A 14,212-nucleotide genomic window follows, 5' to 3' on the forward strand; every position below is an offset into this window, starting at 1 on the left:
TAATTCGTCACAAAATGATTGCACTCATTTTTCCTTGCCAAGTTTTTATCCCAATTGAATTTTTCTTGGTAAGATTTTTAACGAGTCAATCATGAATTACGAATTTTATATACATCATTAATATACATAATTAATTTATTCAATTGTGTTAATAATGTCTGTTGAATGTTGATTTTAATTTTTATATAATTTTAACACAAATTAACTTAATAATTATAAAAATTAAAAAATATTAAAAAAAATTTTAGGCTATTCGGGCAGCCCGGCCGGGTTTGGGCGACCTGGCCGGGTTCAGACAGCCAAATATAAGCCCGCGGCTCGTTTAAGAATATTTTTGGGCTCGGGCAGGCAGCCCAAATTTTTCAGACGGGTCGGGCTCAGGCAAAAATTCAGTATTTTTCGACAGTCTGTCCAAAGTTCCAGCACTAATTGCCACCCAACATAAGCCTTCGTTCAACAGCATTTTGAAAAAAAAAAAACAAGATAAAAGATAAAAGGAAAAAGAAAAACCCTAAAGCCCCCAGCCATCGACCCTCCCGCTGTGCGATCCCCCGAGTAACGGAGCTCGTCCCCCAAGTCTTTCCACCGTCGCGAGCAACGTAGCCACCGCTTTTACCGCGCCGATTTCAACCCACCTGTAAGCCAAGCTCCTCCATGGTTGGTTTTCTTTGCTTTTTTTTGGTAATTTTTGTTTGTAATTGGGATTTTGTGGTGGAAATACCTAGTCTTTGAGGAGATCTGAGCGTTTCTATTATAATCGTTAATTTCCCTTTGCTTCTATGATGGGACGGGATTTCATAGATTTTACAAATCTCAAAATCTTAGCTCATTGGTTAATAATGGTTATGGTAGAGTTTCCCCATTTGGGTTATTATGTGGTTGTTGTGATTTGCCAAATGGTATTGCCTTGTGAAGATGAGATTGAGACATTGAGGAGTGGGAGCAATGGAGAAAATGAACAGTCCTATTAGTATTTGGGAAAACAGTAGAGTGGCGAAGAAAGGAGAGTTTCGTTATGGTTGTACCGGAGCTTGCGATTTGTTGACCATAAGAAGGAAAAGAGCGTGAGCTTCAGTTGTGTTTGTCATTTTTGTTTGAAGTTGAAGTTGGGTTTATAGATTATTTAAGTTTTTTGTTTGAAATTTTTATTTGAAGTTTAATTTATGAAATAGAAATTAGTTTATATGCCTAGAACTCGTTTTATGAGGCTTACGCCTTGCCTCGATTAGACACAGCTGCTTGGTTCCCGCCTTCTAAATCCATGAATCTTAGTTGAACTGCTGCTTTAGCTTGCTCATTCTTTGTTTATCTTTATAAAAGAAATATATATGTATATGCTCTCACATATCTACTTACAAGAAAAATAACTAGTACGTATAAGTTTTTTCTTTTTTCCACGTTTTTTGCATTAACTTGTTTAAAATCATATAATGTTACTTTGCAAACCTCCTGTTCTCTTGATTTGCCATTTCGGTGTACTTCAGTTGTTTTCTTGGGATCTCAAAGTTTTGTTTACTATCCGTACAATAATTACTTCTCTGTCCATGTTTGCATATCTATTTCATATTTTCTTTTTTGAAAAGAAGCTTTATGGGGTTCTGTTTGTTTGAATATTTCTGCCACAGTTTCGACCGATGGTTCCAAATCAGCATGGACAGCCATTTATTCCATCTTCACAACAATTTCAACCAGTTGGACAGGGTATTCCACCTCCGAACTTAGGAATGCATCCTGCTCATAGTCAGCCAGTGCAGTTTTCTCAACAGATGCAGCAGTACCCTCCTAGGCCTAGTCAGCCCGGTCATCCTATGCCTTCATCGCAGGGTTTACCAATGTCGTACATTCAGACAAGGCCAATTGCACCTGGCCCACCACAGTCTCAGCAACATGCTGCCCCTTTTACTAATCAGATGCCTCCTGGTGGTGCAATGCCTTTTTCTTCTTCATATTCCGTAAGATATGATCAATATCATTTTACTATATGAGCTTCCTTCACTTGGTTTTATGAAGCACGTTCTGTTTATATCTCATGCATGTACTTACCTAGTTTTTCATATTTCAGTATGCACCATCTTCTTTTGTCCAGCCACAGAATAATGCCAGCTCGGTGTCACAGTTCCAGCAAATGTCTCAAATGCAAGCACCTACAGCACCTGGTCCTGGACAACCTTGGCTGTCCTCTGGAATTCATAGTGCACCACCTGTTGCTCCAGGACAGCAGGTTGGCCAACCGCCTTCTGCTGCTTCTTCTGCAGACGCTGTAAGTGCATTCTTTGTTTTGGTGATTCGATGTGCATTTCCGTGTATTCATTATGGTCAGAGATTTGTGCAAGCTGACTTGCTTGCTCTGTACTTTTGGATTTTTCAGGCAACAAATGTTCCTAGCACTACCCAGCAGTCATCATCTGATTGGCAAGAGCATACATCCTCTGATGGAAGAAGGTAACTTAGTTTTTATGGCTTTTTTTTTGTGGTTTATTTCTTCTCTGATAGTGGATTTGTACTTAAGTTTGAAATGTTCAGTGTATTAACAAGAGATTTAGTTAAAATCTTGATGTTATTCTCTCTCATGAATTTTTGTGTTTATATTTCGGTTCGTTCAGTAATTGATGTCTTTATTTTTCGTTTCTCACAGATATTATTACAATAAAAGAACTAAACAATCTGTTTGGGATAAGCCTGTGGAATTGATGACACCTATTGAGGTGAGTTTTTATGCTGACATTGCGCTTGATCTAGTCTATGTGTCATCTCCAGTTCCCTGCATGACGTGCATTCATTGATTGTCATTGTAGTTGTATGATTTTTCTGGGCCTTTATGGATGCTGATGATTGTAGCCATCTTAACTTGATCAGAAGTGTTTTATGTGAATTTTCCTTTTATTTGCATGTGCTTCCACTGGTTTGTAGATGTCATGGCAAGTCTGGAGAAATTTTACGCCTGCTCCTATATGCTCACTTTGAAGACGGGGTTTCAGTTTCACAAGGCAGGCAATAATGCTATTTACATCTTATTTATCATGTAGTTGGATGTCTTAATAATTGCCATGTAGTAATAGTTGCCTCCTCATTTCTTCTAAAGCTAAAGACTAATAGTTGCTTTCTCCCTTCCCTTCTCTTTAGTGGATAGTTTGGATTGTGGTTATGTGCCTATCCACTGGGGCTGGAATACTCTCTCTCTCTCTCTCTCTCTCTCTCTCTCTCTGAGTTTGTGTATATATATGTTTTTGTTTTATTTATATGTTTCTGCTATGTATGCTTCTTTTCTTCTTCTCTTTTTTTTTTTTTTTCTCTTTAACTATATAGTTAAATATTTAAGTATATACTTATTTGTTTAAGAGCATGTATGCTGTCGCACAACATGGACTTTTGTTTTTTTTAATAGGAAAAGAAACGTGTATTTTTTTAATGCTTCTCACTTGTTTAACCCTCGTATTTTATTGGGTCAACTTTGCATGAGTTGTTTTCTGTATATGACTTCTTTGATGTGTATGGTTTTTAGAAGGTTCTAGTCTACAGGCATACTAGTCCTACTAATTTGAGGTATGAAAAATGTTAGCACTTGTTGTACCTAATTTTAAAATCACAATTTGTGCTTTCTGTTCGTATTTATCTCATGTATTGATCATTAGAGACTGGGCTATGTTTCCTTTTCGACAAATTTTCATGGTGATCATGTCTTTGATTAGTTTTGATCTCTTCCTTTCATTATTTTTCTTCTTTTTGTGGCGGGATGGAAGTTTTTTGATAGAAATACATACCTTATCTAAGCTCCATTTTTTTTCCTACCAGGGATGCAACTGTTTAGGTTTATTTATCTGATACCTATTAAGATTTTGTGTGTTTGAGCAGGACATACATTTTGTTTTCCCATACATGTCCAGGGATTTTAAATTGAATACGTTTTCTTTCTAATTTTTCACCTTATTTCTGTTTAGATGTTTGTTAAATGAAAGTTAGGCGCACTGGTATATTTTCTTTTGTGGCTAATAACTTCTTTTATTCACACACATGTATTGTCTTTTTCTGCTCCGCTGCAGAAACATGTGCTTATCTAATTATATTGGAGCCTTTTTATTTATTTATTTATTTTTTAAATCTGACTGATTTCGTGTTCATTGTTTGCAAAGGATTTCTTTTAAATTTTAAATTTTCTTCATTGTTTTGACTGCTTCAGAGAGCTGATGCATCAACTGTATGGAAGGAGTATAGTTCTCCAGACGGAAGAAAGTTAGTCATCTCTCGCGTTCTACCCTATCTACAATTTTGCCTCTGTTAATAATGTTATTATATTACTTTCTCCCGTGATGCATTTTTTGGTTCCATTGTGCTCTTTGTAATTTGGAAATGGCTTGGCTTTTCAGGTACTATTACAACAAGGTCACAAAACAATCCAAGTGGACGATACCCGAGGAATTGAAGGTTTTTCATAATGTCTTATAACTCCCTGATTTTTCCAATGTTTTTTGTACATCTACTCTAATGAGAAATACTTGCTTTTAGCTTGCTCGGGAACAAGCTCAGAAAGAATCTAGCCAAGGAATGCAATCAGAAACTGGTTTAGCTTCTCATGGTCCTGTTGCTGTTGGTTCATCTGAAATGCCCAGTGCTGGTACTCCGGTGGCCTCTGGTGCTCCTTTGGTGGCAACTGGGGTTGCATCAAGCCCAGTTGCTGTTACGCCTGTGGCTTCCTTACCAAATTCTTCAATGACAATTTCTGGATCATCAGCTACCCCTGGTTCACAGTCTGCTGTAGCAAGTGCTGTTGCAGTTCAACCTCCCATGGTAACCGTGACTCCTTTGAATCCTGCTATTTCGGGAAGTACTGGAGTTTCACCTGCTCTGGGAAATGCCAATACGACACCAGTGTATGTTTTTCTTTTATGCTTTCCAGTACCCATTTTTTTTTGCTCATCTTTTGTAATGAGAAACGTGGCAGTAGTTTGAATGCTTCTTTGGGCAATCTCAGGAGAACATATGACAATCGAGTGTCACAAGATATTGCAAGTTCGGTAGATGGAGCTTCCATACTGGATATTGAGGTATTTTTAAGCTTTGTAATTTGAAGGCCTGAAGTGAATCAGTATATTTCAATGAAGTTAAATAGGTACTCTTATGGGCTGCATAATGACAAAAAATAACTAGAGAAATTTGTCTGCTCTAGAGTGGGCTTTCCTTTGACAATAGATTAGGAACAGGCTGTATTGATTTTTTTTTCTTATCCCTTTTCTGTCCTTTCTTTCACTAACAAATAATGAGTTTTTACTAGGTTTTGACGAGCTCACCTTTCCAAAAAAAAAAAAAAAAAAAAAAAAAAAAAAGAAAAAAGTTTTTACTAGCTCATATCGCAAAATGCTGATACCCGCTCATAGATTCGGAAGGCGCTTATTAAAATCAAATGCCTAAATTTTCTTTTTTCTAAGTTCGTTTTTTTCTCTGGCAGGAGGCAAAAAAAGGCATGGCAGTTGCGGGAAAAATAAATGTAACTCCTGTGGAGGAGAAACCAGTAGATGATGAACCTTTAGTATTTGCTAATAAGCAGGTACAGCCCTAGAATTTGATGTTTTGGTTCAATTTGTTTCCACTAATTGGGAAACACTATGAAAAGTTTCGTTTCCTCCTCTCACCAATTATTCTTTTTCTTTAGGAGGCAAAAAACGCATTCAAATCACTTTTGGAATCTGCAAATGTTCAGTCTGATTGGACCTGGGAACAGGTAGCTTCACTATACATTGTGTACTCTTTTCATCTTCATCTTTCCTAATAAGCTTATGACTGATATTGAAATTCATACCAGGCAATGAGAGAAATTATCAATGACAAAAGATATGGTGCTCTGAAAACACTAGGTGAGAGGAAGCAAGCATTTAATGAGGTATTATTTTAAATAGTCTCACAGGACTCCTTTTGTTGTGGATTAGTTTAATTACATTTAGATGGTATTGTGCTCGGAACGGTGTACCCTTTCCTTGTTGTGTGGTGTGTTCAAGCCATGTTTAATGATGTCTCCGATCTTGTCTCATCAACATAAAGTTAATACGCATCTGTTCTGTTTCAGTACTTGGGTCAAAGGAAGAAGCTGGAGGCTGAAGAGAGGCGCATGAGGCAGAAAAAAGCTAGGGAAGAATTCACGATAATGTTGGAAGTATGTTGGCTATTATTTTCATGTAAAAGTAAATCTCCTCTTCAGAGCACATGTTTTGTAACTCATTTTCCTACCTCTATCCTTTTTTCAGGAGTCCAAAGAACTCACATCATCCACCAGATGGAGGTTCTCTCCTTTTCCTGTATCATGAATAGTTTTATATCAGATGAATTGTGACAATGATAAGTGTTTTAAATGTTGCGATTGAACTTTTGTGCCTGATCAGCAAAGCTGTAAGTATGTTTGAAAATGATGAACGCTTCAAGGCTGTTGAACGAGCTAGAGATAGAGAAGATCTTTTTGAAAGCTACATTGTGGAACTTGAAAGGAAGGTAACAGTCTACTCTTTTACCTAGTTCATTTATAAATCACACGGTGAAGTACTGATTCATAAGTAACTACAGATTTGTATGTACCAATGTTTATGTGTTTGTATGGTGAAATTGTATACTTGAGCGCAGGAGAAAGAAAAGGCTGCAGAAGAGCATCGTCGGAATGCAGCAGAATACAGGAAATTTCTAGAATCTTGCGACTTCATTAAGGTATACTACATATATTAATAACCAATTATTTATTGTGAATACTTTTTATTTATACCCCCTCACAAATTGGCTGCCATTTGCAGGTGAATAGCCAGTGGCGAAAAGTTCAAGTTCGCCTGGAGGATGATGAGAGATGCTTGCGCCTTGAGAAGCTTGATCGCTTGCTCATTTTCCAGGTATATTCTCTTCTTTTTTTTTTACTATTATTTTTTTTTTCTTTATCTAAAAGCTTTTTTAAAAAATTGGAAAATATATATTGCTTGTTTACATTTGTCCTTTTGTGGTTGTCTGCGGCAGGACTACATCCGTGACCTGGAGAAGGAAGAAGAGGAACAAAAGAAGATACAGAAGGTATAGTCCATATTAATGAGCTTTTATTTCTTATATTGTCTACTTATTTTATTTTGACCAAATATAAGGAACAATTGAGGCGAGTTGAGAGGAAAAACCGTGACGAGTTTCGCAAGCTTATGGAAGAACATATTGATGCTGCTGCTCTTACTGCTAAAACTCCATGGCGGGATTATTGTTTGAAGGTAGTCAACCTCTCTTTCACTTTTGTGTGTAACATTTGAAGAAGGAGATGCAGTAGATTAAAAGAAATCATAACAGTCTTTATAGGAGTGGGTCTCTTATTGAGTGTTGCTATTTCTGGATGGTAGGTTAAGGATTTGCCTCAGTATGAAGCTGTTGCATCAAATACCTCTGGCTCAACACCTAAAGACCTGTTTGAGGATGTTACTGAAGAATTAGAGAAACAGGTAAGGATTCTTTTTGGAATTGTCTATTGGTTACTTAATCCACTTTGGAGCTTCCAAATAAGATATGATCTTCTTGTTTTGTTTGATGGCTGTTGGAAGAAAAAAATGATATTTTCCCTCGCCTCCCAAGTGTTGGAGGTTTAAAATGACTTGCATGTGATGTTTAAAATTCTAGATTTGTGTGATGCTAGTTCTTGCAGTCCATCTCAACTAATTTTGCTCGAGTCAATATTTTGTTTACAGATTTGGATGATGAATTTTTCTGATGCTACTATTGAGCTTCCCTCAGACTTGAGCTGTCCTATTTTCATGGTTTTATTAATTTTTTTATAAAAAAAATTTTGTGATGCAAGTATTTTGAGGCACTGACTTAACATTGCGTCCAGTCATCCAGTTTAATATTATTATATATACGCTAGATGTAATTAAAACCTTTAGATGCTTTTGATTGCATGTACGAGTAACATTATCCCTTCTGTTTATTGACAGTATCATGATGACAAAGCTCGTGTGAAAGACACACTGAAGTTGGGGAAGGTTGGTTTTTGTGAACTTCTATGGCACTTGAAGAGCATGCATAGTTTATAACTTTTCCCTCCCTCTTCAGGTTTCCTTTGAATCCAGCTGGACATTTGATGACTTCAAGGCAGCTATCTTGGAAGACATTGGTTCTCCTCCAATATTAGAGATAAACTTAAAGGTACGCTTCTTTTTTTTTTTTTAAATACAATTTAAGAGCATCTTTAATGTATTGTGAAATTAATATGCCAATGCCAAATTTAGGCACTTAGATAAGAAAACTACTCTCCAGTGCAACGCTATTTTATTTTTGTTGCTAGATTTGGCATTTAGTTGCTGTTGGTTTGTGTAGACCTTTTCTTTCATTTACAACATTGACATTTATAAGTTTCCTTATACACCAAAGCTTGATAATTAGGACAAAAGGTAGTAAGCATTTGAAATATCATTATGCATAGAATGAATTAGACTAACATATCAAATATACCATTTTCACACTTCTTTTTGTTGCCGAATATAGCATTGGCTGCATTGGAGATATAAGATGTTTTCCATTTTTGCGGGAGGCATGGTTTATATATGCACACCATCTATTCTCGTGCTTCTCTAACACGTAGTTTCTTTCTTGAAGCTTGTATATGAGGAGTTACTAGAGAGAGCCAAGGAGAAAGAGGAGAAAGAAACTAAAAAGCGTCAACGTCTTGCTGATGACTTCACTAAGCTATTACACAGTAAAAAGGTATAGCTAAATAGCGTGCTATTTAAGGAGAGAAGTGTATATTGCAGCGTGCTCACTGATGCTATACAATTTTGATTGTTGTGCTTGTAGGAAATAACTACAACTTCTAATTGGGAGGATTGTAGACAACTTTTTGAAGAGTGCCAAGAATACAGGTTCACTTACCACAAAATTGAGAATGTCTGTTGCAATCTCTAATGAGATTAATTTTTTAACTCTTTTGAAATTGTCATTAGAGCAATTGGTGAGGAGAGCGTGACAAGGGACATTTTTGAGGAATACATTACACACCTACAGGAGAAGGCTAAAGAGAAAGAACGGAAGCGCGAGGAAGAAAAAGTATGTGGTTTGGATTTGGTTCCATGGATTAGAGTTTGTTCAGCAAGTTCTTTAGAATGCATTCATGTTTGATATTGTTTGGCCAATGCGTTTTGATCATTTGATTGTATGTTTTATATGATCTTTTAATTGTTGCAGGCCAGAAAAGAAAAGGAGAGGGAGGAGAAGGAGAAGCGAAAAGAGAAGGAGAAGGATAGAGATCGTGAAAGGGAAAAAGGGAAGGAACGATCTAAGAAGGAAGATACAGATAGTGAGAACATGGACATAACTGATAGCCATGGTAATAAAGAGGATAAGAAAAGGGAAAAAGACAGAGACAGAGACAGAGACAGGAAACACCGGAAGCGGCATCAAAGTGCTACAGATGACATAAGTTCAGATAAGGATGAGAAAGAAGATTCTAAGAAACGCAAACATAGCAGTGACCGCAAAAAATCAAGAAAAGTACTTTGATAACTTTCGAAGTTAGCTTTCCATTTCTGATGTCTTTGAAAGGTTCTAATCTCATCTGTACTTGGATTTCATACATTTCTTTTCCCCGACATTTCTTGGCAGCATGCTTACTCACCCGAATCAGATGGTGAAAGCCGGCATAAAAAGCACCGGAGAGACCACCGGGACTCCCGCAGAAATGGCGGACATGAGGAACTTGAAGATGGAGAGCTTGGGGAGGATGAAGAAATCCAGTAGTCGTATTGGTTTGTGGAAGATTCAGGTAATTTCATGGCCTAGACATAGTGGACACATCTTCGTCGGGCATACATAGTATGGTTTCAGAGATGATACGGTGTATGCATTGTTAATTATGACAGTAGGACTAATTTGTAACAAATTGTGTTCCTGAATGACGTATGGAAAGGTATGTTGGATTTCTGTGTTAGCATGGGGCGTTTAGGAAAAGATCAACGGGACATGTAATGGAAAAATGAACTAGTGATTTGTAGGAAAGCACAAGGGTCAAATAATACGAGCACTTCTAATTATTTGCATTTTTTTATTTTTTTATTTTTCAATAAGACCGAGAGACTTGATTTGTTACCTACTTCCGGATGCCATTTATAAATGTTGCAGTGGCTGGCAAGTGGTGCTTTCTCTTGCGCCAGCATAATCTGTTCGTATTTACAAAGTTAAGAGCAGGAGAAAAAAAAAAAGAAGTAATATATCATCAGATAACTGAAATCTGACTAGTATGCCTTGCACTGATGGTTAACAACTGGATAAAGTGGTTGGTGCTTGTATTTCAATTTTCAGCTGTATTTATTGAACAGAAAACGACAAGAAATTTTTGTATCCCAGAACTACATGTCGTTTCACATCCAAGGACACGAACCTTCAAAATTAGGACGACGTGTCGTTAAGATTCATAGTCAACTAACATAAATTTTACAGCACATCGTTTTGAACGAGCATGACGAAAAGTAGTTGGAATATATCAACATCGATGCTAAATGTTCGAACTTCTAATGAGCCCTTTTTAACGTACCCACTTTACGTGCGTAAACGGGGTGCTTTCATTTCATGTGCTCATGTTTATGATTACCTCACTTTCAATGACGTGATGAATAAATATCTTTTGTAAAGAAAACGCTCTCCGAGGAAGTGAGGCTGAGAGTAAGGTATTGCATATAATTAATTAACAGGAACTTTTATGATAATGCGTTTCTTAATATCACAATGTATGCAAATCATAATAATGAATGAATATATAACTAGCTAAATTCAATAAAAATATGATTACTAAGATACATTTACTACCGGCGAGTAGGAAAAAAAAAGTACTATGTTACAAGTCCCTTGCTCAACAAGTGATTGGTGCCAAAAAATCTCAGTTGCTTAATTCAATAACAAAGTCATTCACAATCTCTTCTGCAAGGGAATCTCCAATCTCTGAACAAATTTCCCCCTTTTCTTGGTCAAAACCAAACCATTCTTGAGCAGAATCGAAGAAGTCCAAACCCAACAAATAAGTTATGTTATTGGTCTCATCTCCAACTTGTTTACCCCACGCCTTCATTTTCTCCCAAACAAGATTCCCAAGCTCCTCAGGCCCCAAAAGTCCTTCACACGTTTTCACTTTTTCCTTCTTTACTTGGCTTTCCACAATTTCTCTCACACAGTCAAACAAAAGCTGCCTTGTTTGTTGTAGCATTCTCTTGGATTTCAGAAACTTTGATGAAGTATTATTAGACTTGATGAGCTCCAATATTGGAATATCATCAGTAACTCCAATACCATTTCTGATTGGCTTTTGTGAATCAGAGTGAAAATGTAATTCACAGAGAGAAGCTGAAAACATTGAACTTAAATCTTCAGTACTGACCAATTTGTTGGGCAGAATGACCGTACAAGTCATTTCAATATCCTCTTGATTTTGCCTTGTTCGAACTTTGAGTTGGGCTGTTTATTTAAACAAACAAAACCCAATATAGATTCAGAAGAAAAAAAAATATTGTGGATTAAGCAAAGCCAAAATAATTATTAGGTTATGTTTCAGAGAGAGAGTACTGACATGAAGGTAGTTGTTCTAGTACTGAAAGGGGGCTGTGCTGTTTATTGTTTGCCGTGAATTGACATTGAAACTCTCCACCTACATAAACCTGTTGGCTTTGTTAACAAACCTTACCAAATTAACTACACATAAGTGATCTTATATAGTCTTAAACTAAACCAAAATTTTTAGCGAAAAATACGAAAAGGGTGCTAAGGAAATTAGCATTCATACCTCTTTCTCTGTTACATAGCTGAATCTCAAAGCTTCCAAAGTGTTTGCTGCAACAACTGACTCATGATTTTCACGCAATGAATTGGTCGGTGATCTAGCTTTATCACTCTCGGAGCACAAATTAAACACCGTAGTACTACTAGCTGAAGAAAACCAATCTGGTTCAGCTACTACTTGGCCATTATTGTCACTAAATTTTCCCCCACAACTCTTAGTGTTCCTCGATTTAGTGCTGTGAGTAAACTTGTTAACTAAAGCTCTCAATATTCTTGAACATCTAGGAATACCCTTTTTCGAGACCTTGTTTGAATTGCCATTGCAGCATCCAAAACCGGCTTCTGAGTTCAAATTCAAGCCTTTTTTCAGATACCCTCTATCAACCAAGTAAAGGTCAAGGACAAAAGGCTCTTGTTGTTGTTGTAGAAGCTCTCCAAGTTGTTTAGCAGGTTTGGTTATTGTGGAAGCCATAACAAAAATTGTGAGCTTAGTGAATGAGAAAATATGAGGATATTGGTTTTGCAAGTGTAGTTTGATCAATTGGAAGAGGATACGGTTTTGAGGTATGGGAGAGTAAATTGAGGATTATACGTGTCTGTCAGTTTGGGAACTGAACAAAACAGAGAGAAAGGGAAGATCGTGCATTTATTGAGACTTTAGAGAGAGAGAAAGAGAGAGGAGAGAGGAGAGAGAGTCCAAACAATCTAGGTTGTACGTCTTTAAATGCTGGGGGTAGCTTATTCCAACTTTCCAAGATTGCCTGGACGCAGAAAAAGTTGTAAGATTTGGGTGTGTTATTTATCTTTTGTCTTTGGTTCTGGTCTGTTTTGCATAAGAAAACAAATGATTGCACGTCTGTTTTCTATCTTTTCTTGGTCAAAGCTCTATCTCTCTCTGTGTATGCAAACACATAGAGAGTTGATAAAAATGGTCCCCCAACAAATTTTGTCTTGTCTGTGAGAGAGAGTAACCAAAAAAAAAAAAAAAAAGGAAGGCTGGGAGGGGCAGCAGGGGCAAATTGAATGATTCTGCTTGGAGTCATAACTCAAACCCCATAACGTATTACATAATAGGGATTGCAACACAAATCTCTCTTATTGTTTTATTAAATTAATATGTTCCACCTTATTATACTTATATGCGGAATGTTGCATGTAATTCTCGTATTTTACAAATCGTGTTAAAAATCTCTTTTATTATTTTGTGCAAAGTTAAAAGCGGTTTTTTACTCGATGACGTTACATATAAGAGCTAGTTTTTACTTTTAACACACAACAGTTTAATAAAACGCGGGTAGATCTTTTGTTATTATCCCTACACATTATTGTTACGCAGCATAAAACATGTGTTGTTTGCATGTGTCATGATAAACGGGTTTTCTGGCTTCTGCCCCTTCTATAAAGGCAGTAAGGCACTTTGATATTTTCTTTATTTTGTTCCAATAAAGAAGAAAAGGAAAGCTGATAATGTCTTTATTGGGGCAGGCTCTAGATATCGGGTAAAAGTAAATGCAAGCATAATCATGAACATGGGAATTCGGGGACCAAGAAAGGGAGTAAACGCTATGACATTTGTGAGTTTCAGGTGACAAATCATTTTTGTTAACAAGTACGGTATAAATTTTCTCGAGAAAATCTTCCAGAAATTATGATAACTAGTCAATCTCTCTTTGATTTCAACTCTTTTCCTGATCATGATATGAGTAAAAGATTCTCGTTGCTCACAAGGATCTCACTAAGGAATACAAAATTGAAACTAACCATAAAGTTATTGATGCTATTCTTTCTTCTTGTCCTTTTGAAACATAAAATGAAAAGAAAAAACTGGTCCTTTTGTCTTCATTCTCGATAAAGACAAAATTCAATTCCAAATGTGTTTGTTATAACATCAAGGTCTACCAACATTAAGAGAAACTTGTTAGATAGTCTACACCAGCATAGAGATGGAATTTTCGGATTGATTTCTTTTTAAAAGAAAAACCACGATGATCCAACTAAAGGAATATGTGAATCTGATATAATTTTCATGTTAAACCTTAATCTGATATAATAATGTCCCCGTGAATTGGCCATTATGCAATAATCACGGAGTCTAATTAGTGTGAAGAATCTGTTGTACCTAACTTGAGACACTTTTACTAAATATTTGTCCATGTGGTGAATAATCTATAGATTCTTTTATTATTTTGGATTATGGTTGTGGTGGGGTATCTATATTTGAGTTTGTTTTGCATTATGTTGATGGGATGTGGCATAGGTCTCAATTTCCGTCACAATCTTATCAACATCTTTAACGCACTCGATTAAAGAACAAGTGCGCCATTACTTTTAGGGCTAATTGAAATCTTGAAAATTTTTGCTTTGTCAAGTTTTTAAAAATACACTTTGAAGGGAGAAAAAGAAATGATATATTGTCCAACTTTTCTTGTTTCAACAAAAAATAAAAAAA

General features: G+C 36.4%; 2 protein-coding genes across 4 annotated transcripts; one reads left to right on the forward strand and one right to left on the reverse strand.

Annotated features, from left to right (window-relative positions):
* Positions 1–453: 453 nt before the first annotated feature.
* Positions 454–10,028, forward strand: LOC21384354 (pre-mRNA-processing protein 40A). Of its 3 annotated transcripts, none has more exons than XM_024171852.1 (27): positions 454–657; positions 1,626–1,952; positions 2,063–2,260; positions 2,369–2,442; positions 2,636–2,705; positions 4,178–4,230; positions 4,365–4,422; positions 4,504–4,868; positions 4,970–5,042; positions 5,444–5,542; positions 5,648–5,716; positions 5,798–5,875; positions 6,059–6,145; positions 6,237–6,271; positions 6,372–6,477; positions 6,607–6,687; positions 6,771–6,863; positions 6,985–7,038; positions 7,107–7,223; positions 7,350–7,448; positions 7,938–7,985; positions 8,056–8,148; positions 8,599–8,706; positions 8,797–8,861; positions 8,943–9,045; positions 9,184–9,489; positions 9,601–10,028. In XM_024171852.1, the coding sequence occupies exons 1-27, from the start codon at positions 655–657 to the stop codon at positions 9,733–9,735; spliced, it is 2,997 nt and encodes a 998-aa protein (XP_024027620.1). In that variant the 5' UTR covers positions 454–654; the 3' UTR covers positions 9,736–10,028. The 3 variants fall into 3 exon arrangements, with proteins under 3 accessions (XP_024027620.1, XP_010105833.1, XP_024027621.1); XM_010107531.2 differs by having other exon boundaries at positions 454–637; XM_024171853.1 differs by having other exon boundaries at positions 9,184–9,509; positions 9,601–9,672.
* Positions 10,029–10,805: 777 nt separating this feature from the next.
* Positions 10,806–12,267, reverse strand: LOC21384355. Its single transcript, XM_010107532.2, has 3 exons — positions 11,768–12,267; positions 11,555–11,642; positions 10,806–11,442 (listed from the first exon to the last, which is right to left on the reverse strand). The coding sequence occupies exons 1-3, from the start codon at positions 12,233–12,235 to the stop codon at positions 10,871–10,873; spliced, it is 1,128 nt and encodes a 375-aa protein (XP_010105834.1). The 5' UTR covers positions 12,236–12,267; the 3' UTR covers positions 10,806–10,870.
* Between the last annotated feature and the right edge of the window lie 1,945 nt (positions 12,268–14,212).

The sequence above is a fragment of the Morus notabilis genome, unplaced genomic scaffold (assembly GCF_000414095.1).
Source record: "Morus notabilis unplaced genomic scaffold, ASM41409v2 Scaffold6671, whole genome shotgun sequence".
NCBI classification, from domain to species: Eukaryota; Viridiplantae; Streptophyta; class Magnoliopsida; order Rosales; family Moraceae; genus Morus; species Morus notabilis.

Bases quoted from the DNA above. Each gene is read 5' to 3' on its own strand.
- LOC21384355 (XM_010107532.2), bottom strand. From the start codon at position 12,235: ATGGCTTCCACAATAACCAAACCTGCTAAACAACTTGGAGAGCTTCTA. The intron at 11,643-11,767 runs GTATGAATGCTA...CAAAGCCAACAG, and splicing joins GCTATGTAACAGAGAAAGAG to GTTTATGTAGGTGGAGAGTT. The intron at 11,443-11,554 runs GTCAGTACTCTC...TTAAATAAACAG, and splicing joins ACTAGAACAACTACCTTCAT to CCCAACTCAAAGTTCGAACA.
- LOC21384354 (XM_024171852.1), top strand. The intron at 7,039-7,106 runs GTATAGTCCATA...ACCAAATATAAG, and splicing joins AACAAAAGAAGATACAGAAG to GAACAATTGAGGCGAGTTGA. The intron at 7,224-7,349 runs GTAGTCAACCTC...TCTGGATGGTAG, and splicing joins GGCGGGATTATTGTTTGAAG to GTTAAGGATTTGCCTCAGTA.